Here is a 25,941-nt window from a genome sequence, read left to right on the forward strand (position 1 = left end):
TGTCACTCCCCTTAATTAAATGACCACTTTCTCCACAAAAATAGCAAGTCTTAGGTTGTCCTTTGTACCTTACAAAACCTTTATTGCCATGCATATTAATAATATTAGGTATGTGTATTACATTGTCATTTTCCATTTTCAAAATTATGCCATATTCCCCACCCCTAGTCCATAATCCACTTTCATCATAGATTGTAGTAGTGTCAAACACTTCTTTACATATTGTTAACAAGTATTCACTCAGTTCTTTTGCTTCTACTTCATTTCTAAACTGAACCAAAATTCTGTTTTTTAGTTTGCCTGAAAAAGGCTTGCACCACATATTCCGACCATGGAAAGTCTGCTTTTTTTTTCATAGGCCCCCAAAAAAATGTCCATGGCCTGACCAGTTTGAAAAAAAAAAAGGTTACAAAAAGTTTCTTTGTTAATTAAAATGAAAGCTGTTACCTGTTCAGCTTTTGTTCCCAAAGGTGCAGTAACATTGTCCCATAACTCATGTCTGTCCAGGGCTTTTTCTTTTTTACTGCTCACCCGAACAACAATTTTTTTCTTTATTTCCTCTGTCTTCTCCTTACTTGCTTTTTTACCGTTTGAACATTAGACTTTTTTGTGGAACCTTCTCTGGCTCTTTTTCCTTCTCTTTTTTTTCTCCGTTTTCTAATTTTTCCATACTGTCACTCCAGGATACAGCAGCTCCACTTTCAGGTTCACCCTGGTTAATTAGCTCTTCTAGATAGTCATCCTTCAACCCTCCCAACTGGAGGGTTGAAATAACACATATGTTAAGTTGTCAATCTCGCCTTCATTCTTGCTTGATGGGTTCGGAGCCGATCCCTCGGCTCCGACTCGGCACTTGCTAAGCTCGAGAGTCACTTTTACCAGCTCGAGGCAGCCCCATATCCCATGATGCAAGGCGGTAAGTTCCCAGATCTCGTTTGCCGCTTCGCTTACAAGGTCCTCCTTTTACCAGCTCCTGGTAAGTGATTTGCTAATTCGCTATTTTAGCCCCTTTTAACTTAAAAACCCTTTATTGTTAGTTTTATTTAGTTTTAAACTTTTTCTGACAGAAATTTGTCTGTCTCTTCTTATTTTTTTAGTCAGACTTTCTCCCATCCCATCCCCCCCCTGTTAGGGTGTGTGTGTGTGTTTTTTTAGTTATACCTGTGGGTATATTTAATTTAATTCTTTGACTGGTGTGTGTGTCTGTTTGCACCATGTCAAAAGAAAGGGTCTCAGGCTTTAAGAAGTGTGACTCGTGCTGTCAGAAAATGTCTCTGACAGACGGTCACACTTCTTGCCTGTACTGCCTGGGGCCTCTTCACCTGCAGGACTCCTGTGCTATTTGTCATTCTTTCAGCCAGAGAGTCCTGCAGGAAAGAAGAAATAAGTTGATACTGAGGGGCCTTCTTAAGCCGGAGGGCTCTCCGGCTAAGTCGGCTCCATCCAAGACTACCAAGTCTTCCAAGGCCCAGGCTTCTGTGTCAAAGCCTGCGGCCTCGGCCCGACTGCGTTCTGAGTCGAGATCGGCTCCGGCTGGAGCCGATTCTGGCTTAACTAAGCCTTCGGCACCGATGGCTATCGATGCCGAATCTGCATCGACCACTTCGGTGTCGGCTCCGATCGGTTCCAACCACCATGTGGCTCAGGCATCGGTGTCGGCTCCGATCGGCTCCGACACCGTTACTTTTGTGGCTGTATCGGCTCCGGCTGGAGCCGATGCATCGAGGTTACCTGTCGGCTCCGATAAGTTGTCGGCTCCGACAGGTTCAATAGTTTCATCGGTTCCGATGGCTCCTTCGAGGAAGAGGTCGAGGTCTCCTTCCTTGGAGCCAATACTGCTCGGCTTCACCTCTCCTCTCGAACGGAGCCATCGGAGCCGATCGTCAAGGTCATCCAGGCTTTCTGACCATGACTTAGAGAGAGTGGTCAGTAGATTACTTAAGTCACAGGCACTGGCCCAAATGTTACATAGTCCGTCTCAACAGACGACTATTGGTCCACACCCGTTGCAGTTCCTCCTTCAACTCTACCCCAGAGCTTGGAGTTGGAGTCTTCGGGAATGGTTACTGCTACGGCTGAGGGACGGATACCCCTTCTGTTCCTTCAGCCTCTACTCTTATCTCCTCTTCGAGACCTTCCTTAGAGGGATTCGGTGGCCGGGCTTCCATGGTCTCCTCCGAGGGGGTGAGTGGCATCGGACCCTTGTCAGAGCCCGCTCTTCCCCTTGGAGCCTCGGCCTTGGTGAGCTCGGCTCCGACATCTGCCTCGGAGACTTCCCTTTCGGTGGTCCCTGGAGTTCCTAGCTCTTCGGAACGGGTTCTCTCGGACCTGCCTGGGAGGGGAGCATTCGAGGTGATGAAGAGTGTGCTGGCCACTGGTATCAGCCAGCAGTCTGTTCCCTTAGCTCCTCCCTCTATAGTGCCTGTTGACATCTCTGCCACTTCTCTTGCTACAGGACCCAGAGATCCTCCGCCTCAGGTTTCCCCATTGGGAATTTCCCCCTCTTCCGAGGATTCTCCTGATGTTTCGGGAGATCCTCCTAGGAAGAGGACTTGTAAGAGGAAACATGTAGACTCCCCTGAGTCTGTCACTTCAGATACTGACTTTGATGAGTCAGAGGGATCCCCAAGATCCCCCTCTGAGGATGTCTCCTTCTCAGACATCCTAGAACTCCTTAGACAGAGGGGAAACTGGCCCACCAATAATCCCTCTGAGGATGAGTCAGTATACCTAGGGGCGTTTGGATCTCGGCCCTCCACCTCCTGGGTGTCTCCGCCTTTCGACCCCCTTATGCAGGTTATTGCCCGAAAGGCGTGGGCTGCTCCTGACTCTGTAGAGCCAGTCCCTAGGAGGCCTTCAAAATTTATCACTGCCCCGTGTGACAAGCAATTCCTCACTAAGGGTGTCCCCGCTGATGCCATGGTGATGGCTGCTGCCACCAAGAAGGAACTTGCAGATCCTTCCGCACCGTCCATCCTCCTAATAAGGACTCTAGGACCATGGATAGGTACGGTAAGCGGATGTTTTCCTCAGCGACCTTTGCTATGCTCGCTGAATTACCTATGTCACTTCACCAGACTCCAAAGGGATATCCTTAAGGAGCTAGGTGATGTTGTTCAGGATCCTACAGCTGCAGGAGCTCAGGAAAAAATTGCTTCGCAGCTAGGAACCCTTAATTCCATTGCAAACTCCTCCATGCGGCTAATATCATATGTTGCTGATGGAGTGTAGGAGCAGGTACAGGTGTGGCTCTTAGACGCCAAGCCTGGATGCGGCTATGTGACTTTGCAGATCCCTTTAAGGCGTCCTTCACAAATTCTCCCTTTGATGGGTCAGCTTTGTTTGGCCCTCAAGTGAAGGAAACTTTGACCAGGTGTGAGCAGGACGGCAAGACTCTTTCTGCCTTAGGAGTCCGTTTTTCCACCCCTTCTAGACCTTACCCCAAAGGACAGAAAGGTGGCAAAATGTGGTTCCGCAAATCCCAAGGAGTCACGCCGGATTCACGTGGTCAGTTTACCCCTAGAGGCAGAGGGGGTAACAACAACAAACGCCACTCTAGAGGCAGAGGGGGTCCAAAAAACCAGGGAAACAGAGAGCCTCTCTCTGACAAGCCCTTTCAGCATCCCTTAGATGTTGCCCGGCTGTCCCTCCTTGGAGGCAGTCGGGGGAAGATTATCACTGTACCCAGAAGCCTGGCATTCCCTCACTCAACACAAAAAGTATGCAATAACACAAGAACGAAGCAGTGGAAGAAGTATGTAGCTGCTCGTACGACAGGACACAGAAGTATATCCAAAGTAGATTTTATTAGTAATTCAACATACGGCCATAGATCAAAACAACACTGGTTAAGCGCTTTCGGCTGTACCCCAGCCTTCCTCAGAACAATTAATGAGGTGTGCAAAAGATATATATATACATCCAGCTAGAGACAATTAAGTAATTAATTGATAAATTAATTAATCAAGTCGGCTGAAAGCCCGCCAAAACCAACAAAAACTGAATAAAAATCTGTATAAAACTGAAGTGCTTAAAACAGATGACTGCTAAGCAGTAGTGCAATACTGTGTTGTTCTAAAAAACTTTTAAAAATGTTTGAATATATTTACAATAATCTGTACCGTACATACACAAGTTTCTAAACATTCAATAAGTTTAAAAAGTTTAAAATATATAATAAAAATATATTAAAAATATAATAAAACAAGGGTTGGATGTAACATAACTACTATTGCATCTAATACATTCAGCGGACCAATACACATGTCCTTACCAATATCCCAAACATTTATGCTTATGTTTATTCTAATGCTAAAAGGGTTTTAAGCTAATAAAATCATTGAGGCCAGGAGGTCTTGTAGAATCTGTAATAATTTGCCACTTGCTTTCACAAAATGATAGTTTCATTTTCCAATCCCCTCCAAAAGGTGTACAATCAATCTGTTCAATAATGGAAAATAAGAAGCAGTGGTCTTCCCCTTTCTCTAGAATGTGTCTGTATAGTGCATTTTTTGTGTCCTGCTTCCCTATTCTGTACACATGTTCATAGATTCGCCTATTAAATTGCCTCTCTGTTTTTCCGATGTAATGTGTTACATTTTGTACAGATAGCCACATACACAATCTGTTTTGTTTTACAGTTTCCTCTTCCACATCTAATAGTTGTGTGACAGATGTCTCCTAGAATAATGGTCTTACTTGGATTTATGTATTTGCACTGCTTGCAACTTCCACATTTCACTGTGCCAAGTTTTTTGTTGATGTTTTGTTTGGAGCAGCTGTCTCTTTCCAACAGCCTTTTCAAATTGGGGGCTGTTTTAAAGACACATCTTGGTGCTGGGTCCAATATGTGGTCCTTATCCATGACCATCAAGGTGTTCCAATGTTTTTCCAAAATTTCTCTGATAATATATGTGCTAGGGGTATATGTAAGGACACAGACCCTTTCCAAGGGAGTAGTGGATGTGGACTCCTTGAGGATGGTAGGTATGAACCTAATAAGGGTGGATATTTTTTGCCCCATTCCCCTTGTACAAATTTAATAACCTTGTTGACCATTTTAATAGGGTACGCTCTGCTTAGAAACATGTCCTTGATAGTATTGAGTTCAGATTCTAATATGTGTAAATTGGATGACATCCTAGCCGCACGTATGCATTGTCCTTTAAAAACGTTATGGAATACGTGTGGAGGATGGTTGCTGCTGTAATGAACGTAATCATTCGAGAAAGTAGGTTTTCTGTATATTCTCGAAGTGAAACCTAGTTCATTACTGCTCAAGAGTACATCCAAATAAGAGATCTCCTTATGACTGAATTCATGAGTAAATTGAAGAAACTCCACAGTGTTGTTCAAATAAATCATGAATTCCTGTAGTCTATCTTCGGATGCCTTCCATAAGATAAAGATGTCGTCCAAATATCTGATGTATAAAGCAATGTCCTTGTAGTAAGGGCTTTTGAACACGTGTTCTGATTCCCATTCTGCCATGACGAGATTGGCAAAAATCGGGGCGCATGCTGCCCCCATGGCCACTCCTCTGGTCTGCCTAAAAAATTCTCCCTGAAATGAGATGTAATTGTAATCCAATACAAGAGACATCATATCACAAATGAGGCTGATCTTTTCCCATGAAAAATCGGTGAACTTGGTAAGGCTTTTTTCAAAAAATTCCAGTCCCTCTGTCCTGGGTATACTGGAAAAAAGGTCGACCACATCCACTGTTAAGTAGATCAAGTTAGTGTTCCATATATCCTTGGTGATGGCCCCCAAAAACCTCCATGAGTCCTTGATAATATGTTGAATGTTGTCATAAGTCTTCTTGAGCCAACTGTCTATCAATCTACCGATGTTAAATGTTTTGGACCTGGAGCCTGATACAATAGGACGAAAAGGTGGTTGAGAAACGGATTTGTGTATCTTGGGGATACCCACCATCTTGGCTAAAACTGGATGGTCCACCTTGATATAGGAATATGTTTCGTTGGTAATCCTGTTGTCTATAAGATATTCCTCTATGATGAGGTCTATACGCTTGTGGCCTATGTTCACCTGATTGAGGGAAATGCTCTCGTAATTCCCGGAGTTCTGAAGTATGTTGTATATCTCACGGTTGTAGTTGTCAGTAGAAAAAATCACAGCTCCCCCTCCCTTGTCAGGTTTCATAACCCTGATATCTGTGTTAGAGGTGAGATCCGATAGACATTTTCTCTCCAATTACTTAATTGTAACTAGCTGGATGTATATATACACCTTTTGCACACCTCATTAGTTGTTCTGAGGAAGGCTGGGGTACAGCCGAAAGCGCTTAACCGGTGTTGTTTTGATCTATGGCCGTTTGTTGATCTACTAATAAAATCTACTTTGGATATACTTCTGTGTCCTGTCGTACGAGCAGCTACATACTTCTTCCACTGCTTCGTTCTTGTGTTATTGCATACTTTTTGTGGAGAGTTTGTTACTATGGCAGAAGTTATGTCTCCTGCTGCTTCATTGTCGAGGGACGTTATAACCGAACTTAGGGCCGATGTAACAGCACTTCAGGATGAGGTGCGTAAACTTGTCAGCTTATTTACTGCATTGGCTTCACAGAAAAATGAGAAACCATTCGAAGGAAGGAACTCCGGAGAATCCACCGAGTTGGTCCGAGCACATTTAGTGCACACAACTTCCGAGGACGAATCGAAGTCACCATTTCCGTAATGCACACACTACGCAAAAAGAATATGAAGAGGCAAAGACTGTTGGTAGGTGGCAGGTGAGCACACCGGACTGTGGCTTTCCTAAAGCCCTACTAGACACTGACTGTGTCCTTGAAAATCCGCCGACTACACATCATGTTCGGGAAACCGAATCAGATAAGAGGATGGAGAACTCGAGTATTGGACTTGGCACACACAGAGGAGGACTATTTGCTAAGTGAACGCCACGATTTCGTGGAACAAGATTGCACTTTTGATTTTAGTGTTTACAAAAAGCGATCGGACAACCATTATGGGGGAGCACGTCCGAAATGCAATAAGCACTTCAACGGTCGGCATGGGACCGTTCAGGACATTACAGGTACTGTTCCCATTAAGTTGGGACATGATTTCAACACTTCTAATGGATTTCTTTTTAAAGAAAAAGTGGACATTGTACATAATAATGGTTATAAGTATACTAAAAACAGTGTAGCTAAAGGAGGAGAATTGTTTGAACAATTTTTAAGAGATGACTATGATTTTTTTGACAATGGTATGAGAGGTTCGCATGAACATCACAGCCATATAGATAATAATAGTATTAGTTTAAATGAGTGTATACTAGAATTTGGTAAGAAACTTACAGCATATAAGAATGCAAAGATTGATTGTAGCTATCTGAAGAAATGTATTGAATTTAAAATTGTACCCAAAGGTATTAGATTTTTTAAATTACCGCTGGGTATTTCTTACACCCAGGTTGTGGAAAATGATTTTAATAAGCTATTTGATGGGTTTGGTTATGATTTCATGACATTACTAATAAAGCATTTGGACCTCAAAATAAGTTCTTTAGCCGCCCAGTTAGAACAGACTAACACTTTCATTATAGAACATACAGATTTTGAAAGTTTTAAAGACTTGTACAACAAGCAATATCAGTTTGCTGATAACAACATACAGCATACAGTAGATAGGAAAGACAAGAAAATGCATAGGGATTTGGAAGCCTACAAGAAGGACAGAGTGTATGTTTGGCCCAGAAATAAGGAACAAGACAGCAACACACACAGTAGAAGGAGGAATGTAACATCCATAAAACCACATCAGGAAGAAAATTTTCAGGGGGGAAGATACCATCCAGCTTGGAGGGGAACAAAACAATGGTACAGGACTTGAATAAGTCCTACACACACACTTCTACGGATAATGTGGTTACAGAAGTTATCAGTAGTATGACGATTCCCTTTGAAAATCACACAACACCCCCGCACCCTGACACACATCCCACCATCATCACTCACGATGGATTCAAGGTTTTCAATTATTCCACCATGGAGGTCACTGATGCATGTGCAGAATTGCTAAGCAAAGGTATGAAATTCATTCCTACGAGAGGATGGAACATATTTGATAACATCAAGGAGATTAAAAAATACTGTAGAAAATTGAATTTAGCCCTGCAATTCAACAACAATACCGAGTCCCATACCAAGATCAAGGGCATAGCAGGTACCGAGTTAACCAAGAAAAGCACATACATACCGGCTTCCAACCCTCATGTACACAATTTTGAACAGCTTGTATGTCATGACATTTACTGGTCTTATACCAGGATGCAAGACAAGAGACACAGCACGGATGACAATCTCACAGTGTTGGAGAGAAAATGTCTATCGGATCTCACCTCAAACACAGATATCAGGGTTATGAAACCTGACAAGGGAGGGGGAGCTGTGATTTTTTCTACTGACAACTACAACCGTGAGATATACAACATACTTCAGAACTCCGGGAATTACGAGAGCATTTCCCTCAATCAGGTGAACATAGGCCACAAGCGTATAGACCTCATCATAGAGGAATATCTTATAGACAACAGGATTACCAACGAAACATATTCCTATATCAAGGTGGACCATCCAGTTTTAGCCAAGATGGTGGGTATCCCCAAGATACACAAATCCGTTTCTCAACCACCTTTTCGTCCTATTGTATCAGGCTCCAGGTCCAAAACATTTAACATCGGTAGATTGATAGACAGTTGGCTCAAGAAGACTTATGACAACATTCAACATATTATCAAGGACTCATGGAGGTTTTTGGGGGCCATCACCAAGGATATATGGAACACTAACTTGATCTACTTAACAGTGGATGTGGTCGACCTTTTTTCCAGTATACCCAGGACAGAGGGACTGGAATTTTTTGAAAGAAGCCTTACCAAGTTCACCGATTTTTCATGGGAAAAGATCAGCCTCATTTGTGATATGATGTCTCTTGTACTGGACTACAATTACATCTCATTTCAGGGAGAATTTTTTAGGCAGACCAGAGGAGTGGCCATGGGGGCAGCATGCGCCCCGATTTTTGCCAATCTCGTCATGGCAGAATGGGAATCAGAACACGTGTTCAAAAGCCCCTACTACAAGGACATTGCTTTATACATCAGATATTTGGACGACATCTTTATCTTATGGAAGGCATCCGAAGATAGACTACAGGAATTCATGATTTATTTGAACAACACTGTGGAGTTTCTTCAATTTACTCATGAATTCAGTCATAAGGAGATCTCTTATTTGGATGTACTCTTGAGCAGTAATGAACTAGGTTTCACTTAGAGAATATACAGAAAACCTACTTTCTCAAATGATTACGTTCATTACAGCAGCAACCATCCTCCACACGTATTCCATAACGTTTTTAAAGGACAATGCATACGTGCGGCTAGGATGTCATCCAATTTACACATATTAGAATCTGAACTCAATACTATCAAGGACATGTTTCTAAGCAGAGCGTACCCTGTTAAAATGGTCAACAAGGTTATTAAATTTGTACAAGGGGAATGGGGCAAAAAATATCCACCCTTATTAGGTTCATACCTACCATCCCTCAAGGAGTCCACATCCACTACTCCCTTGGAAAGGGTCTGTGTCCTTACATATACCCCTAGCACATATATTATCAGAGAAATTTTGGAAAACATTGGAACACCTTGATGGTCATGGATAAGGACCACATATTGGACCCAGCACCAAGATGTGTCTTTAAACAGCCCCCAATTTGAAAAGGCTGTTGGAAAGAGACAGCTGCTCCAAACAAAACATCAACAAAAAACTTGGCACAGTGAAATGTGGAAGTTGCAAGCAGTGCAAATACATAAATCCAAGTAAGACCATTATTCTAGGAGACATCTGTCACACAACTATTAGATGTGGAAGAGGAAACTGTAAAACAAAACAGATTGTGTATGTGGCTATCTGTACAAAATGTAACGCACATTACATCGGAAAAACAGAGAGGCAATTTAACAGGAATCTATGAACATGTGTACAGAATAGGAAGCAGGACACAAAAATGCACTATACAGACACATTCTAGAGAAAGGGAAGACCACTGCTTCTTATTTTCCATTATTGAACAGATTGATTGTACACCTTTTGGAGGGGATTGGAAAATGAAACTATCATTTTGTGAAAGCAAGTGGCAAATTATTACAGATTCTACAAGACCTCCTGGCCTCAATGATTTTATTAGCTTAAAACCCTTTTTAGCATTAGAATAAACATAAGCATAAATGTTTGGGATATTGGTAAGGACATGTGTATTGGTCCGCTGAATGTATTAGATGCAATAGTAGTTATGTTACATCCAACCCTTGTTTTATTATATTTTTAATATATTTTTATTATATATTTTTAACTTTTCGAACTTATTGAATGTTTAGAACTTGTATATGTATGGTACAGATTATTGTAAATATTTTCAAACATTTTTAAAAGCTTTTTAGAACAACACAGTATTGCACTACTGCCTAGCAGTCATCTGTTTTAAGCAATTCAGTTTTATACAGATTTTTATTCAGTTTTTGTTGGTTTTGGCGGGCTTTCAGCCGACTTGATTAATTAATTTATCAATTAATTACTTAATTGTAACTAGCTGGATGTATATATACACCTTTTGCACACCTCATTAGTTGTTCTGAGGAAGGCTGGGGTACAGCCGAAAGCGCTTAACCAGTGTTGTTTTGATCTATGGCCGTTTGTTGATCTACTAATAAAATCTACTTTGGATATACTTCTGTGTCCTGTCGTACGAGCAGCTACATACTTCTTCCACTGCTTCGTTCTTGTGTTATTCCCTCACTCAAGACAGATGGGTACAGTCGATCATATCCAAGGGTTACATAATTCCTTTCGAGGAAAGTCCTTTCCCCTCAAATTCCCTTCCAGATGTACCACCCGGTCTAAGGGAAATTGCAGAGTTAGAAGTCTCAAAACTACTGCAAAAAAGAGCCATTCAGCCAGTTACAACAGACCATTCAGAGCCCGGAATCTACTCAAGGTTCTTTTGGTCCCCAAAAGACGGGAGACTGGAGACCAATATTGGATCTCAGCAGACTCAACAAGTCTGTGAGGAAGACAAGATTCCGAATGGTCACTCTTCAGTCAATTCTGCCCTTCTTACAGAAGGACAACTGGATGTGCTCAATAGATCTTCAGGATGTGTACTATCACATCAAAATTCACAGACGCTCCAGGAGATTTCTCCGCTTTCGGCTGGGGTCCAGTCATTTCCAGTTCAGAGCCCTGCCCTTTGGTCTCACTACAGCCCCCAGAGTGTTCACCAAATGCATGGCAGTGGTCACGGCTCACCTGAGACGTCAAGGATTCCAGGTGTTTCCGTATCTCGACGACTGGCTCCTGTCAGCCACCACCAGGCATCAGCTTATTCAGGCCAGGGATTACACAATAAATCTTTGTTCTCATTTGGGCATCTTGATCAACTTCGAAAAGTCATCCTTATCGCCCTGCCAGTCTATTACTTTCATAGGCGCAAACTTAAACACTGTTCGGATGTCAGCTACCCTTACAGATCAAAGAGTTTCAGACATTCAGAGTCATGTCAGGATCATTCTGGCCAACAAGAAAGTACAGGCCAGAATGGTTCTAAAGGTATTAGGCCTCATGGCTGCGGCCATTACTCTTCTTCCCCTGGCTCGATTCTACATGCGCCTTCTTCAGTGGATGCTGTTCACACAGTGGTCGTACCAACAACTTCCAATGCGTCACCAGATTCTGGTGACACAGACTTGCAAAGATCATCTTGTTTGGTGGATCACATCTCCTCAGGTTCACCAAGGCAGACACTTTGTACCCCTTCCCCGGTAGCCACTGTCACCACGGATGCCTCCCTGATCGGGTGGGGGGGGTCATTATCAGGCCACGATGGTTCAGGGGCCGTGGCAGCCGCTCGAGTCACATCCGCACATAAATCTCCTGGAGATGAGAGCAGTGCTTTTAACGTTGCAAGCCCTCAACGACTTTCTTCCGTAGGGACAATTGCAGTCCACACAGACAACATGTCTGTAGTTTGGTATATCAACAAACAGGGCGGAACCAAGTCCTACCCCTTGTGTCGAGAAGCGCTCAGACTATGGCAATGGGCGATCTCCTCTCATCGGTTTCTGGTAGCAACGCATATCCCTGGGAAAACCAACATTGTAGCGGACAGATTGAGCAGAGCTATTCTCATGCCTCACGGTGGTCTCTCAAGCAATCTATAGCGGAAGAGATATTTCTGGAATGGGGTCGTCCATGTTGCGATCTTTTTGCTACTCCCCAAAACAGCAAATGCCCAGACTTCTTCTGTCTCTTCCCTCTACCAGGCCATCCCCAGAGACGCTCTGACCCAGGATTGGCCCCAGGACGACTTTATGCCTTCCTCCATTTCCTCTGATACCTGAAGCTATCCAGACAGCTACCGATTGGAGAGCCAAATTGATTCTCATTGCCCCTTACTGGCCTCGACAAGTTTGGTTCCCGTTCCTCCATCGTCACCTTTTGGTGCAGCCGTGGCATCTGGACCCAGTGCCAGATCTTCTGATTCACCAATCCGGTCAGCTGCACCGGTCTATCCCTTCTCTCAACCTCACAGCATGGTTGCTCCACTTCCTTCCTTAGCCAGGCTTCCTTTGATCTCTAACCCAGTTAGAGACATCATAGTAGCTTCTTTAAAATCCTCTACCAGGAGGATTTATACAAGCAAATGGAAACGTTTCTCTTATTGGGCTAAGGCCAAGAATATTGATCCTTTCACTGCCCCTGTTCAGGCAGTCCTGGACTTCTTAGCAGAGATTTTTCATGCAGGCTCCTCTTCTTCCACAGTCAGAGTTCAATTGGCTGCTATCTCCAACTTTCATGTCGGGGTCGCAGATCATAATATTATGTCCCATAGGCTCTGCAGGGCCGCCTTGAAAGGAATTTTCCTACTAAAGCCTCCAATCAGGAATCCTCCTCCTCAGTGGGATCTAAATTTAGTGCTGACATCCTTGATTCTTCCCCCCTTCGAGCCAGCTGTTTCTTGTTCCCTGAAATTTCTTTCTTGGAAAACTTTATTCCTAGTGGCTATTACATCGGCCAGGAGGGTGTCTGAACTTCATGCTCTATCGGTTCGACCCCCCTATTTGGTTTTTCACAAAGACAGAGTATCTTTGAGAACTAATCCGACCTTTTTGCCTACGGTCGCTTCAAAGACCAATTTGAATCAATCCATTGATCTCCCTGTTTTTTTCCCAAACTATTCAGACAGAGCCGAACAAAAACTACATTATCTTGATGTCCACCGTCAACTCAGATATTATTTGGACAGAACAAAAAAATTTAGAAAATCTGATCAACTTTTTGTTTCCTATGCGGATAATAAGAAAGGCCTTCCTGTTTCTAAAGTGACCTTGTCCAGATGGCTTTCTTCGGTCATCTCTGAAATTTATCTTCTCAGGGAAAACAGCTGTGCTCAAAACCTAAAGCACATTCAACTAGGAGCTTAGCTACTTCTACAGCCTTTCAAGCTAGACTTCCTTTAGACACTATTTGTGCAGCGGTCACTTGGGCCACTCCTCACACTTTTGTTTCCCATTACAAATTGGACTTGGCCTCCAGGGACAGAGCCAGTTTTGGCTCTACAGTCCTCAAGAGTCTGTTCCATTGAGCCACCCAGGATAGAGGTGCTAGGGGCGGTCCCATCAAGCAAGAATGAAGGCGAGATTGACAACTTAACATTAAGAAGTTATGTACCTACCATAACGTTCCATGTTAGTTGTCTTCTCGCCTTCTTTCTTCGACCCTCCCTCCTTCCCCCAGGCCTGGACAGACCTTGTTATAAGAAATTATTATGCTAAAGACCATTCAGACCTGGTCCTTCTTCCATCCTGTAAGTTTTCTTTCTTCCTTTTGGAAGTGTTTTATGCTTGGTGCTATTGCCCTTTGTCATCAAACGAGATCTGGGTATTTACCGCCTTGCATCATGGGATATGGGGCTGCCTCGAGCTGGTAAAAGTGACTCTCGAGCTTAGCAAGTGCCGAGTCGGAGCCGAGGGATCGGCTCCGAACCCATCAAGCAAGAAAGAAGGCGAGAGAAGACAACTAACATGGAACGTTATGGTAGGTACATAACTTCTTATTTTCTGCCGATTCTGCCACCACAAACAGGTTTTTCTGAAGAATATCTTCTGAATCCTTCTCCGCTGCTACATTTAGTTCCATCTCCTTCCCGATTGCCTCAACATCAGCAAACATTTTCTCTGCTTCCACATTGCCTAAAAACAATTTTGGTAGGGATTCTAACACACAGATTCATCCCCCTACTACCAAGAGTAGGGAAATTTCCCAATGATCTGGCCAAATTTCCCCTAGTAGTAAAAATACAACCCCGGGTCTCCACTGAAAAGAGTCTGTTACCCCATTGGGACCAATCTGGTCAACAAAGGATAAATAAATAATAAAATAAATAAAAAGGAGGTGCTCCCACGATGTGGGAATTTGGATACGAGTTGAATAATTGCTGATATCTGGTGACACCAAGCTAACACTGGTTCTCCTTTCTGCTGGCAGTCAACGAGGGGAGATGATGCACCCATCCCTTGGTGATAGATCTACTCACCAAACTGAAGGGGATTTTCATTCACCCATACCTAAGCACATTCAAGCTGTCAGCCCAGAGGATTGGGTTTTAACACCAAACACTGTAAATTACTCTACTGAAGTGTTGTGTATCTTGAGAAAGGCAAGAAAACCAACTACCAGAAAATCATATTTATCAAAGTGGAAAAGGTTTTCTTTGGTACCAAGCCAAAGGTAAAATGCCACCTAATGCTGTCATGAATCTAGTACTGGAATACCTTTTAGAATAATTTAAAAAGGGTCTTTCTTATTCAGGTATTAAGGTACATGCATCTGCCATCTCTGCTTGCATACCTTGTTCCTCCTATCTATACTCACCCTGATCTGAAATAGTTTCTAAAAGGGGTATTTATTATACCCGAGACCACGCAGGAGAAGCCCTGTTCCTTCTTGGGACTTGAGCTATGTTTTGGAAAAATGTACCGTGCTACCTTGTGAGCCAGCTGCCTCTGCTTCTGTAAAGATACTCACTTGGAAGACCACCCTCCCGATATCAATCACTTCAGCCAGGTGGGTCTCAGAGCTGCAAACCGTGATGTGCAAAATACCCTTCACTGTATTCCAAAGGGATAGTTACCCTGAGAACTAACCATTCTTTCGTGTCCAAGGTACTATCAGAGTTCTCTCTAAACCAAGCTATACACCTGCCAGTGTTCTATCCTAATCTTCAAAATAAAGCTGAAAAAAACCCTGCATTCTCTGGGTATGCACCAACAGATTGGGTACTACCTTAATGGAACACAGTCTCCAAATAGTGTAGAACAGCTTTTAGTTGCCTTGACTGAAGGAAACGAAGACAGACATGTATCCAAACATCCAATTTCAAAATGGATTGCTGGTTGTATTATCTCCTGCTATACTCTTCATGGACTACACCTACTAGCATCTGTCAGAGCACACTCCATAAGACACAGGGTAGCCACCACTGTTTCTCTAAAAGGTATCCCTACTCAGGCCATCTTGAAAGCTGCCATTTGGCCTTTTGTCCACACCTTTACCAAATATTCCCATTTAGGCATTTCTAGCTAGGGCCGATTTTGCCACTGCTATTCTAAAGAACCTGCTAACTCAGGGGCAGTCAGGCAGCCAACCTCCCAACATGTAGCTTTGGGACTTCTAAAAATCAGTCCTGCAACACTGACTATGAAAAAATAGTGCAATTGTGTTATACTTATAACTGTAGATGTTTGAGTAGATCTTTGTTGCAGTACTAACTCCCACCCTTCTACCCCTCTGTCTGCTTGGCCTCCCATGGCTGAGGTTTGGGGTGGGTGCCTTATCCTATCATTATTACCCCTCCTTAAATGCCTTCCTCTTCTTCTAGTTGACTGTTTCTCTGCCTCAAAATTTTAGAAAACTGGAAGGGTTATGTTGTCCTTAGACATTAGACTGTGACTGCCTCAGCCTAGAAAGACCTGAAAATGGCACTGATGGGCACCCATCTTATAGCCTGACATCTGGATATCGATCCTCAGACTTCCATTGGCTGGGGATGATGCAAAGTCTCTGGGAATTGGGCTGCTCTCAGGCTTCTGCATGGCAAGAAGACCTAAGGTCAGTACTGCAACATTGATCTACTAAAACGTCTACAGTTGTGGTAATTGTAATACAACCATACTTTATTCAATTATCTTCTATAGTTGAAAATGGCTGTAAGCACATTTTGAATTTTATTTCCCAAATTGTTTGGCTCCTTATTGATATAGTTTATTTACTGCCTTTTTTTTTTTTTTTTTACTGGGATGGTCCGATTGGGCTGTAGGGCCCATTTTCTGTGGAGGCCTGGAAAGAAAATCTCCATTAAAGCTACAAAAATCCCCAAAAAATGTACAGAGATAAAAATTTCAGTTTCTTAATGGTAGAAATGGGTTTTATAATCATGCTGTGAGTAATACAATCAAGACAGAGGTTAATGCAATTTGGTTTCTGTTGGAGCATTCTACAGTAATAAACTGGTTGCATTTATATGTACATGTGTGCCCATCAGTGCCATAGTCACCAAAGCCCTAGTCGAGGGTAAGGTGGTTCACACTGCCTATTTAGATCTCGCCAAGGTTTTTGACACCACCCCCCACTCTGGAATTATAGACAAACTCCTCACTAAACTAGGTATAAATCTCTGTCACAAGATGGGTTGCCAACTGGGTCACTGACAGAACCCACACTGTGAAAGTAGCAGACTCCAAATCCGACTTCAGACCAGTGACAAGTGGAGTACCACAGGGTTTAGTGCTGGGTCCTCTCCTGTATACCAAACACAGAAGGTCTTTGGCTAACGAAGTTCACAGATGACTGCAAACTAGGAGCCATAATCGAAACTCCTAATGATGTGGACATCCTACAAAAGGGCCTCACTGAGACAGATGCCTGGTATCAAAGCCATGGCCTCAAGCTCAATGCCAAAAAGTGCATTGTCATCCCCTTTGGTAAAAACTCTGTACCCATGAGCTACCACATAGGTGGTAGTCTACTTAACACCGAAAGTGTGATAAGAGACCTTTGGACACAGGTGGACAGTAGTCTCTCCTTTGATAATCACGTCGCCACAGTAGTCAGGAAATCCATCTATGTGGCACACCTCATCACAAAAGGTTTCTCATTCAGGAAAGAAGAGGTCATTGCTCCCCTATACTCGTCACTCATTAGACCCATTATAGAGTACAACTCCCCTTTTGGTATGTACCTCACAAGACATCTACAACAACTGGAAAGGCTGCAGAAATACTTCACAAAGAAGATTACCGGCCTCAAACAGATGCCCTATGCAGACTGACTCAAAAACTCCAGCTTTACTCCGTCACATATCGCCTACTCAGAGGCGATCTCTGCCTAACATACAAAGCTATGTCAAACCCAGAGCTGTTGGACATTCTCCACTTAAAGAAATCCCAGTCCCTCCAAGCTGAATGATGTCACCACAATAAACAGAACATGCTGGAGGGATAGATTCCTGTCCCAGAGACTTCCCATACTCTGGAACAAACTACCTATCTATATCAGACAAAGCTCCTCATTAGCACTCTTCAAGAAAAATCGTGATGATTGGATGGGAAGTAAGAAATTCACCCCGGGGATCACCTCTGTGGCTCTGCTCGACAGGGGCACAGGAAAATAATTTTCTTGGGTGGCAAAAACCAGGGTACCTTTTTGGCTAGGCTTATATATAGGCCCTAGGGCCAGTAGCCTAGTACCTACCTATGAACATACGAGTGATGGCAAGCAGTGTATAGTTATAAATGTAGGTAAGCGTTATTTACATTATTTACAGGATAAGATACATTTATTATTGTTCATTAGATTTATTTTTGTAGTGTTTAGTATTAAAAATGTTTTATTATTCTGGAAAAAAACAAAAATTTAATCAGAGCATGCCTTAGTTTCACATGAAAACTTTCTGGTTTTCAGAATCCTGGGACAGAATGTGACGCATTCTGTGGAAGGAGCTGACTGCTTTGATTTCTGGCTGAGTTGGACTTTAATTAGTAGCAGCCATATGAAAGGAATTCAGTCTGAAGCAGCTGCATGACCTAGGGACCTAATTTGTTGCCTCACAGCAAGAGGTTGTCTTGTTCGATTCTCTGCTTGGGTTGGGAGTGCCTTCTGTGTGGAGTCTGCATGTCCTCCCCGCGGTCGAGTGGGCGTTCGAAAGACATGCATTGAATGGGCGTGCCTTTGTTGAAGGTTGGGTTTCGGGCCGGCAACTCGACACCATAAAAACCAACTGCCAGTCATTAGCGGACCGGAGTTCCACTGTGGCGACCCCTAACCGGGAAAAGCCGAAAGACAAACAAACATTTAGGAATAACGCATTAAGCTGTACTACCATCTGGCATGTCTGTGGATAACCGGATTTTACTTCTTGTTCTTTCTTATACCACCCCTTAACAGGGGACTTAAGGTCCACTGTGAACTTTGGTTATATTAAAGAATTTGTGTAGTGAACTTTGTTTTGTGTGTGTATGTGTGTTTGATCAGTTCACTTATCTGTTTAACAGATAAATAATCCAAAAATTTAGTATGGTCTTCCTTCAAGTATTTCATATGCTGAATAATAGTTTAAATGTGGTCTCTGTGCCTTCAAGACTGTTATCAGACTCTTGATGGTAGATGTCTGTACTTCCAGATAATACAGAGACATTCATAGTTTCCCTTTTATTCCCTTTAGATGTATGTATTAAGACAGAAAACTAATTGGAGAAAAAGCATTAAGATCACACACATGCACACTTCTTCAGTTAACAGCTTGGAGCCATCAGAAAAAGAAAACCTCAGTTATCCTTAACAAAACTTACTGGTATCAAGCAGAATTATGAACGTGATATATTTTAAACCCCTTTCTGCACCAAAGACATTTTTGGTTAACCTTTTTCTTAAATTTTCTATCATTTTCTGCTGTCATACTAAATATCCCCTTGATTGTGAATACATAACCTGGAACAGTACAAATTACTATGACACTGTTATGGTTCTGCAGACTATTTCTGTAGAAAACAAAATTATGCTGATTTGATTTTATGTAGCAAAATCTTTAATTCATTCTGTGATTTGTTTGGAAAGTACAGTTATCATCATCCTGATGTTTATTTTCAGTAGATGTTGATTTTTAGTTGAGTGTAAACAATTATGTAATAGAAATGTAGATTTCTTTTTAATCCTTTATCCTTTAAGGACTAGTTGGGCTGCTGTCCATATGGTTCCTTGTGTATGTTAAGTAATGTACTGCTGATTGCTTTTGTATGATAGGCAGATCGACTTCGTAGAATGCGAGGGGAGGATCCAGAAAATGAGACATGCAAGAAACCTGACCATATATCTGCTGATGATCTGAATGATGGCTTCATCTTGGATAAAAGTGATAAACAGACCCTAATGTATAAAGTAAGTATACCAGGTTGTAATACTGACTCTCTCTACTTAGCACTAGCCGTAAACCAGGATTAAATAGTCAGACATTTGTTTCCTTTAATTTTGGATACTTAAATAAAATATGGATGTGCATCTCAGTGTGACAAAATATTTCTGGTCTATAAGATGAGGTTTCCTTTCACTGACAAGAAGATTCACAGGAGTCGTGTCTCTGATGTAGCACCGGTAAGTGACTAATCATATCTTAACTTTAGTAGAAGTATTTTTTTTGTCTTGCTCATATTCTTTCTTTCTAATTGTACTTCAGAAAATTTAGACTCTATCATCTAGTTACAGGCATTCAGCATTACCACAGTACCGTTGAATTCAGTCTTTATTTACCATTTTCCTTATGTCCTATGTCACTAATGATTCACCTGGGATAACCTGGGGTTTGATTGCACTGAGCTTAGTTGAAATAAGGATAGCTGATTAAGTTTACTCTGTTAACATTTCAACCAAAGAACAGACCATGAAGTCATAAGATCTCAAAAGCAGTGTGTGGATTAAAGGTTTGTCCTCACCACCAAAGCTGCACCATCTCACAGTTAATGTAGCTAGAGTTGGTTGGGTGTAAGAGTGCCAGATTTCAAAATGTAGTTATTTGACTTTTTCAAAAGATGGAGTTCATAGAATCATCGTATAAAGAGTCATGCAGTTGAACAACACAAATGCAGATGAGCAATGTTGTATGGGATGAGAAAGAGTAATTATAGATGTGTATATTGGTGGCAGTGCAAATGAGCAAGCATCCCTGCGCAGCTCAGAAATACTGAGTAGCATTAGAATGGAGAAATGCAGGAGAGGTGTAGAAGCAGTATAAATGCTTTCCTTTCATTATATCATAAATTGCCAATAGCAAGTAATACCTGAGGTGGAACAATAATAGCAACAGTCCAAGTTGTAAATATCACAGACCAGTAATCGAAGAATAAAAGCATAGTTTATTATAAAATAGGGTTAGCGTTTTCACTGTAAAGCTTCATCAGACCACAATTACAAACACTGAACTAATATTTAAATACTAACTACTAAGTAAAATTGCATCTTTTTTCACCAACGAGATGCAAATGTGTCACAAGTTGCTAAGCTACTGTATACACAGCAGAAAACTTCAGTTGTAAATAAATAAAACACTTAAGAAAACAAAACAAAAATACATGTAAAAATCACCTTTCCAGCCTTCTCTTTTTCTGGCATAACACAGATTACTAAGCTACTGCGTGCACAGCAAGAAACTCTAGTTAGAAATAAATAAAACACTTTAAAACACCTTTACACAAAGGTGGAGTGTTCACCGATCCAGGAAATTATAGACCCTTCAGCCTAACTAGCCTGATCTGCAAGGCCATGTAATGGATTATCATGAACCACATTAACAAGGACATTGACAACCTCCAAACACTTGATCCCTCACAGTTTGGCTTCGTCAAGGGGAGGTCATGTCTGTTACATTTGGTCGACTTTTTTGAGACCATCACCAAAGCCATGGATGAAAGTAGTGCACACCACCTACCTTGACTTGGCCAAAGCCTTCGACACTATTCCCCATTTGCGTATAATAGATAAACTCTCTCAACTAGGCATCAATCCATGTGTTACCAGATGGGTAGCTAACTGGCTCACTGATAGAACTTACCTAGTCAAAGTAGGGGAAGCCACCTCAAGCAGTAGACTCGTATCGAGTGGCATACCCCAGGGTTCAGGCTTGGGACCTCAGTTATTTGGGATATACTTTTCTGAGGTGCAGGCCAAAACCAGTGGACTGTGGCTGACCAAGTAGGCAGATGACTGCAAGCTGGGCACGGCCGTCAGTTCCCCAAGCGACGTTGACATCCTCCAAGTGGGTCTCACCCAAACAAATGACTGGTGTCCCAGAGACTCCCCCATCTGTGGAATAGACTCCCTCTCCACGTCAAGCAGAGTATCTCTTTACTCCTTTTTAAGCACAACCTGGACAGATAACTGGATGGGAAATCGAAAATACATTCCTGAGATTCCACCTGTGTCCCTGCTGGACAGGGGCATCAGTTGCTGATTTGTCTATACATGGGCTAAATTCCTGGCTAGGCTTATAAGGGCCTCAAGGCTAATAGCGTAGTAACCTCCTATGATCCTACAAAACAAAACAAAAGAAGACATTTAAAATCACAATTTCAGATGCCTTCTTTTCAAAACAGGTTTCATAGATCATATTCAATGAATCCATGTCCCAAGTGTGTTCTTAACTTAAAAGTCTATCTCAGTTCAACAAATTCTGTGTCACTAACCTTGTCCCCTTGTCTGGGACTATCTTTAATAGTCTGCATAACTAACAATGTAAAACTGAGAGTTTCCATGTTCTAACAAATGTTTGTCAATGGCACTATATCTGAGACCTTTCCTTACACAGTAAAGATGGTCCCTTTCATTTTTGTTTTGCCAACATAATATGAATATTATCATTATTAGTATGGTAACCAAGTCTTCTTTTAATATTCATCCTAGATGAGATAATTGCAAGGAGGTGTGTGAAGTGTGCTTTTTGTTGCTATATAAATGAATCAGGGATTTTTGTTCACCTTGACACAGGTGTAGTTTATACATTTACCGCTGCAGCTAACTGTGAGACCAAGAATTTAATATATCTAGCTAGCTGCTCTTGTAAAAAAATTTTTGTTGGCAAAGCGAATAGATGACTAAGGGAACATATATGGGACCATCTTTATTGTGTAAGGAAAGGTCTCAGATATACCGTTGCCAAACATTTGTTAGAACATGGAGAGTCACAGATAGTCCCAGACAAGGGGACACTGTTAATGATACAGAATTTGTTGAACTGAGATGGAATTTTCAGGTAAGATCACACTTGGGAAATGGAATCAATGAATATGTATCTATGAAACCTGTTTTGGAAAGAAGGCTTTTTGAAAAAAGTGATTTTTAAATGCCTTTTGTTTTGTTTTCATCATGTGTTTTATTTATTTGTAACTGACGTTTCTTGCTGTGTTTGCAGCTTAGTAATTTGTATTATGCCTGAAAAGGAGGAGGCTGTAAAGGTGATTTTTACATGTCTTTTTTTGTTTTGTTTTCATAAGTCTTTTATTTATTTGCAACTGAAGTTTTTGCTGTGTATACAGTAGCTTAGCAGCTTGTGCAATGTTCGAATCTCATTGGTAAAAAAAGGTGCAATTTTATTTGATAGTATTTAAGTGTTAGATCTGAAGTTGTTTTCATTTGATCTTCAACCAGTGAGAAACGGATCCAGGATAGATCCAACTTGGCCACATTTTCCAGCATCAGATCCGTGCTCCAAGCTCCTCCCCTACCTACAATGCCCCTGTCTCCCTCCTCTCCTCAGATCTAGTTTGCCACACGTATTGCTAGCATCGTGATTCCGTTGCTCCAGGCTTCTCTGTTTAGAGGTGTGTTCATAGGTGTGTACTAGGCTAATGGCCCTGGGGCCTTTACAAGCTTAGCCATAGGATTACCCTGGCATAGTGCCACCCAACCTTAGTTCCCAGTGCCTCTGTTGAGTAGAGCCACTGGTGTTATCCCTGGGGTGAATTTTCTGCTTACCATCCACTCATCAACATTTCTCTTGAAGAGGGTCAGTGAGGTGCTCTGCTTGACATGTGTGGGAAGTCTCTTCCATAGCATGGGCAGTCTCTGGGTTATGAACCTGTCCCTCCAGCGTGTTCTGTTAATTGTGGTAATGAGGTTGAGGTCTCTGGAGCATGTGGTGTGGGGGGATTGGGATTTTTTTAAATGTAGCATTTCTAACAGAACTGGGTCAGATATGGCTTTGTAAATCAAGCAGAAGATCACCTCTAAGTAGGCAATATGAGACAGAGAATAGTTGGGTGTTTTTTTGGGTCTGTCCATATAGCACAAGTGTTTAAGGCCTAGAATCCTCTTTGTGAGGTACTTTTGCGGCCTCTCCAGTTGCAGGTGTCTAATGAGGTACATGCCAAATGGGGCATTGTACTCTATGATTGGCCTAATGAGGGAAGAGTAGAGGGAGACAATGACCTCTTTCTTCAAGGATGCAAAACCCTTAGTAATGAGATGTGCCACATAGATGGACTTTCTGACCACAGTGGCAATGTGCTGATCAAAAGAGAGGTTGTTGTCAACCTGTGTTCCCAGATCTCTTATAACGTCATCTGTGTTCAGTGGACTACCATCAATGTGGTAATTCATGGGAATTGGGTTTTTCCCAAAGGGGACCATGGTTCTGACACCAGTCGTTGGTCACACTGAGGCCATTCTATAGGATGTCAACATCACTTGAGGAGTTAGTAGTAGCTCCCAACTTGCAGTCGTCTGCGAACTTTGTCAGCCAGAGTCTCTTCGTGTTGGCCTGGACTTCAGAGAAGTAGATACCAAACAGGAGACGACCCATGAGAGTGAATTTTGTGATTTAATTTTCTTCTTAATCCTTTCTATCTCCCTTTTCTCTTTCACATACCCTACCTTTGTGCTCAGGAGCCAGTCTTAATTTCATCAAAAAAAAAAAACTTATACCCATTTCATCTCTTTCTCTTTTTCTGTAAGTGTGCATGTGAGTGCATCAACAGGTCCCTTTCTTCAGTTAACCATGCAGAGACCCCAAAGCCAGGGTTCCAGAAGTGCACAGAATGTGGCCATAAGCTTCCCTCTTCTGATGACCACACTCTGTGCGTGGTCTGTTTAGGGGTCCTGTACTTGGATTCCTCCTGTTCAGTCTGCACGGGGTTCAATCCCCATGCTTTGATTGACAGGAGGAATAAGCTGATTTTTAATGGGCTCCTTCCTCCTCCTTCCATGGAGGCCCCTGCTTCCGCTTTGGTTTATTCTGCTGCCTTGGCCTCTAGGACTCAACCACCCACCAGAAGGACCGAGGACGGGGAGAACCGTAAACACTGAGACCGGGATAGGTGTAGGAAGCGGTCCCCTGACCTTGCTTCCTCAGCCAAGCCCCTGGCAAAATCTCACCTGGCCCCTAGCTTATGCTCCCTTTGGCTCTGTTCCCCCTGCTTTTCCCGGGAGCCGGAGGTTTCTCAGGGACGATCCCCTGTGTCGGCCTCCCCCCACCGTCTCTCTAGGCCAGTGTCTGTAGCCTCCTCTGCCCAGTCCGCCAGCAGCCTTTCTGAAGCAAAGGTGGACAGGATGATGTGGAAATTTATCTACACTCAGATTCAGATGGCAGTCTTACCTGCCCACTCCCCCTCCGGAGCTGGGGGCATGCAGTCCGTTTTCTTGCCAATTGCTTCTTCTCCGATCCGACCCCCAGCTTCAGAGTCCTTGGGTCCGAGGCCCACTGACATCAAGGGGTTGATGCCGATGGTATCTGGTACCTCGACTGTGACCATTGCCCTGAGCGGGCCGGCTCCTATTAGCTTGGAGCCATCCGGCTCTCAGAGCCATAGCCTCGGCGCCAGATCTGAAGGAATGGTGTTTGGTCCAAGATTTTTGGAGTCGGGCCGTCCACTCGGAGTCTTGGTGCTTGGAAGTTCAGATGTTCTTCGTGTTTCACTGTTGCAGTCATCACATTTGGGTTATCTGCCTGCAGATAGCTTTCAGCCGGCCTGAATACCAGAGTCTTGGATTCCTGCGTCAGATGCGGTCTCTTGTTCCATGACGTCAGGGGTATAAAACATGCAGCAGACGCCATTACACAGTCTTTCTTGCCGCACAGTGCCCGAAGCAGAAGCAGTTCGCAAGTGCCTGTCGGCCGACTCCTGAAATTTTTGTTTTCGAGTTTCAGAACCGAAGTCTTCAAAAAAGCTAAGTACCCCGTTGTGGATCCTTTTTCTTGCTCTTAACCGATGTCAGTAAAAGTTAACAATTGCATTACTTGTGGAAAGCAAATACCTCATAAAAATTTTCATTCGTACTGCATTCCTTGCTTAGGCCCAGACCACGACGTCCCTCGCTGTCGGTTTTGTGCCTTGTTCAACTCCCGAACTATTTGTTGTCGGTCTATATTTGCAAAAATTTATTTTGGTACTCTGTATAACAATCCAGAAATGGCTTCGGTAAGCCATCCGACTACCGATATTCTGAAAAAACGTAAGGATAAAGACAGAGATAGACCACATAGGTCCAAAAATGCCGACAAAGCTTCTGTTAAGCTAGTCGCCAGTCCGCCGGTGCTCAGTGAGGCGCTTTTGCAGCCCCTGATACCCGCTACTTCAGATTCGCAGGCCTCTACTGAGACCCATTCTGAGTCCGATATGCCACAAGATTCTTCTTCAACTATGGAACCTGTGGATGTCTTTGCCTTGGATGTGTCTGGAGCCGCTGTGCAGGCACCAGCTTCTGAGGGTGTATTCAGACCTACAGATTTGCATTTTAAACCAACGCCATCTTCTTCCTCCAGGCCTAAATCTCGGCTCACGCCTAGGAATCCAACGTCCAGACCG

At 42.8% G+C, this 25,941-nt stretch overlaps 1 protein-coding gene across 2 annotated transcripts in view; it reads left to right on the forward strand.

Moving 5' to 3' along the window:
- The window catches only part of NOP14 (NOP14 nucleolar protein), a 1,083,467-nt gene that overhangs the window by 442,097 nt on the left and 615,429 nt on the right, over positions 1-25,941 (forward strand). For both annotated transcript variants that reach the window (XM_044062921.1, XM_044062920.1), the window contains exon 8: positions 19,394-19,528. In XM_044062921.1, coding sequence (XP_043918856.1) covers positions 19,394-19,528 — 135 coding nt within the window. The remainder of the gene's footprint in view (positions 1-19,393; positions 19,529-25,941) is intronic.

This window comes from Protopterus annectens, chromosome 2.part1 (assembly GCF_019279795.1).
Source record: "Protopterus annectens isolate FY-2018-M chromosome 2.part1, PAN1.0, whole genome shotgun sequence".
Classification (NCBI taxonomy): Eukaryota; Metazoa; Chordata; order Ceratodontiformes; family Protopteridae; genus Protopterus; species Protopterus annectens.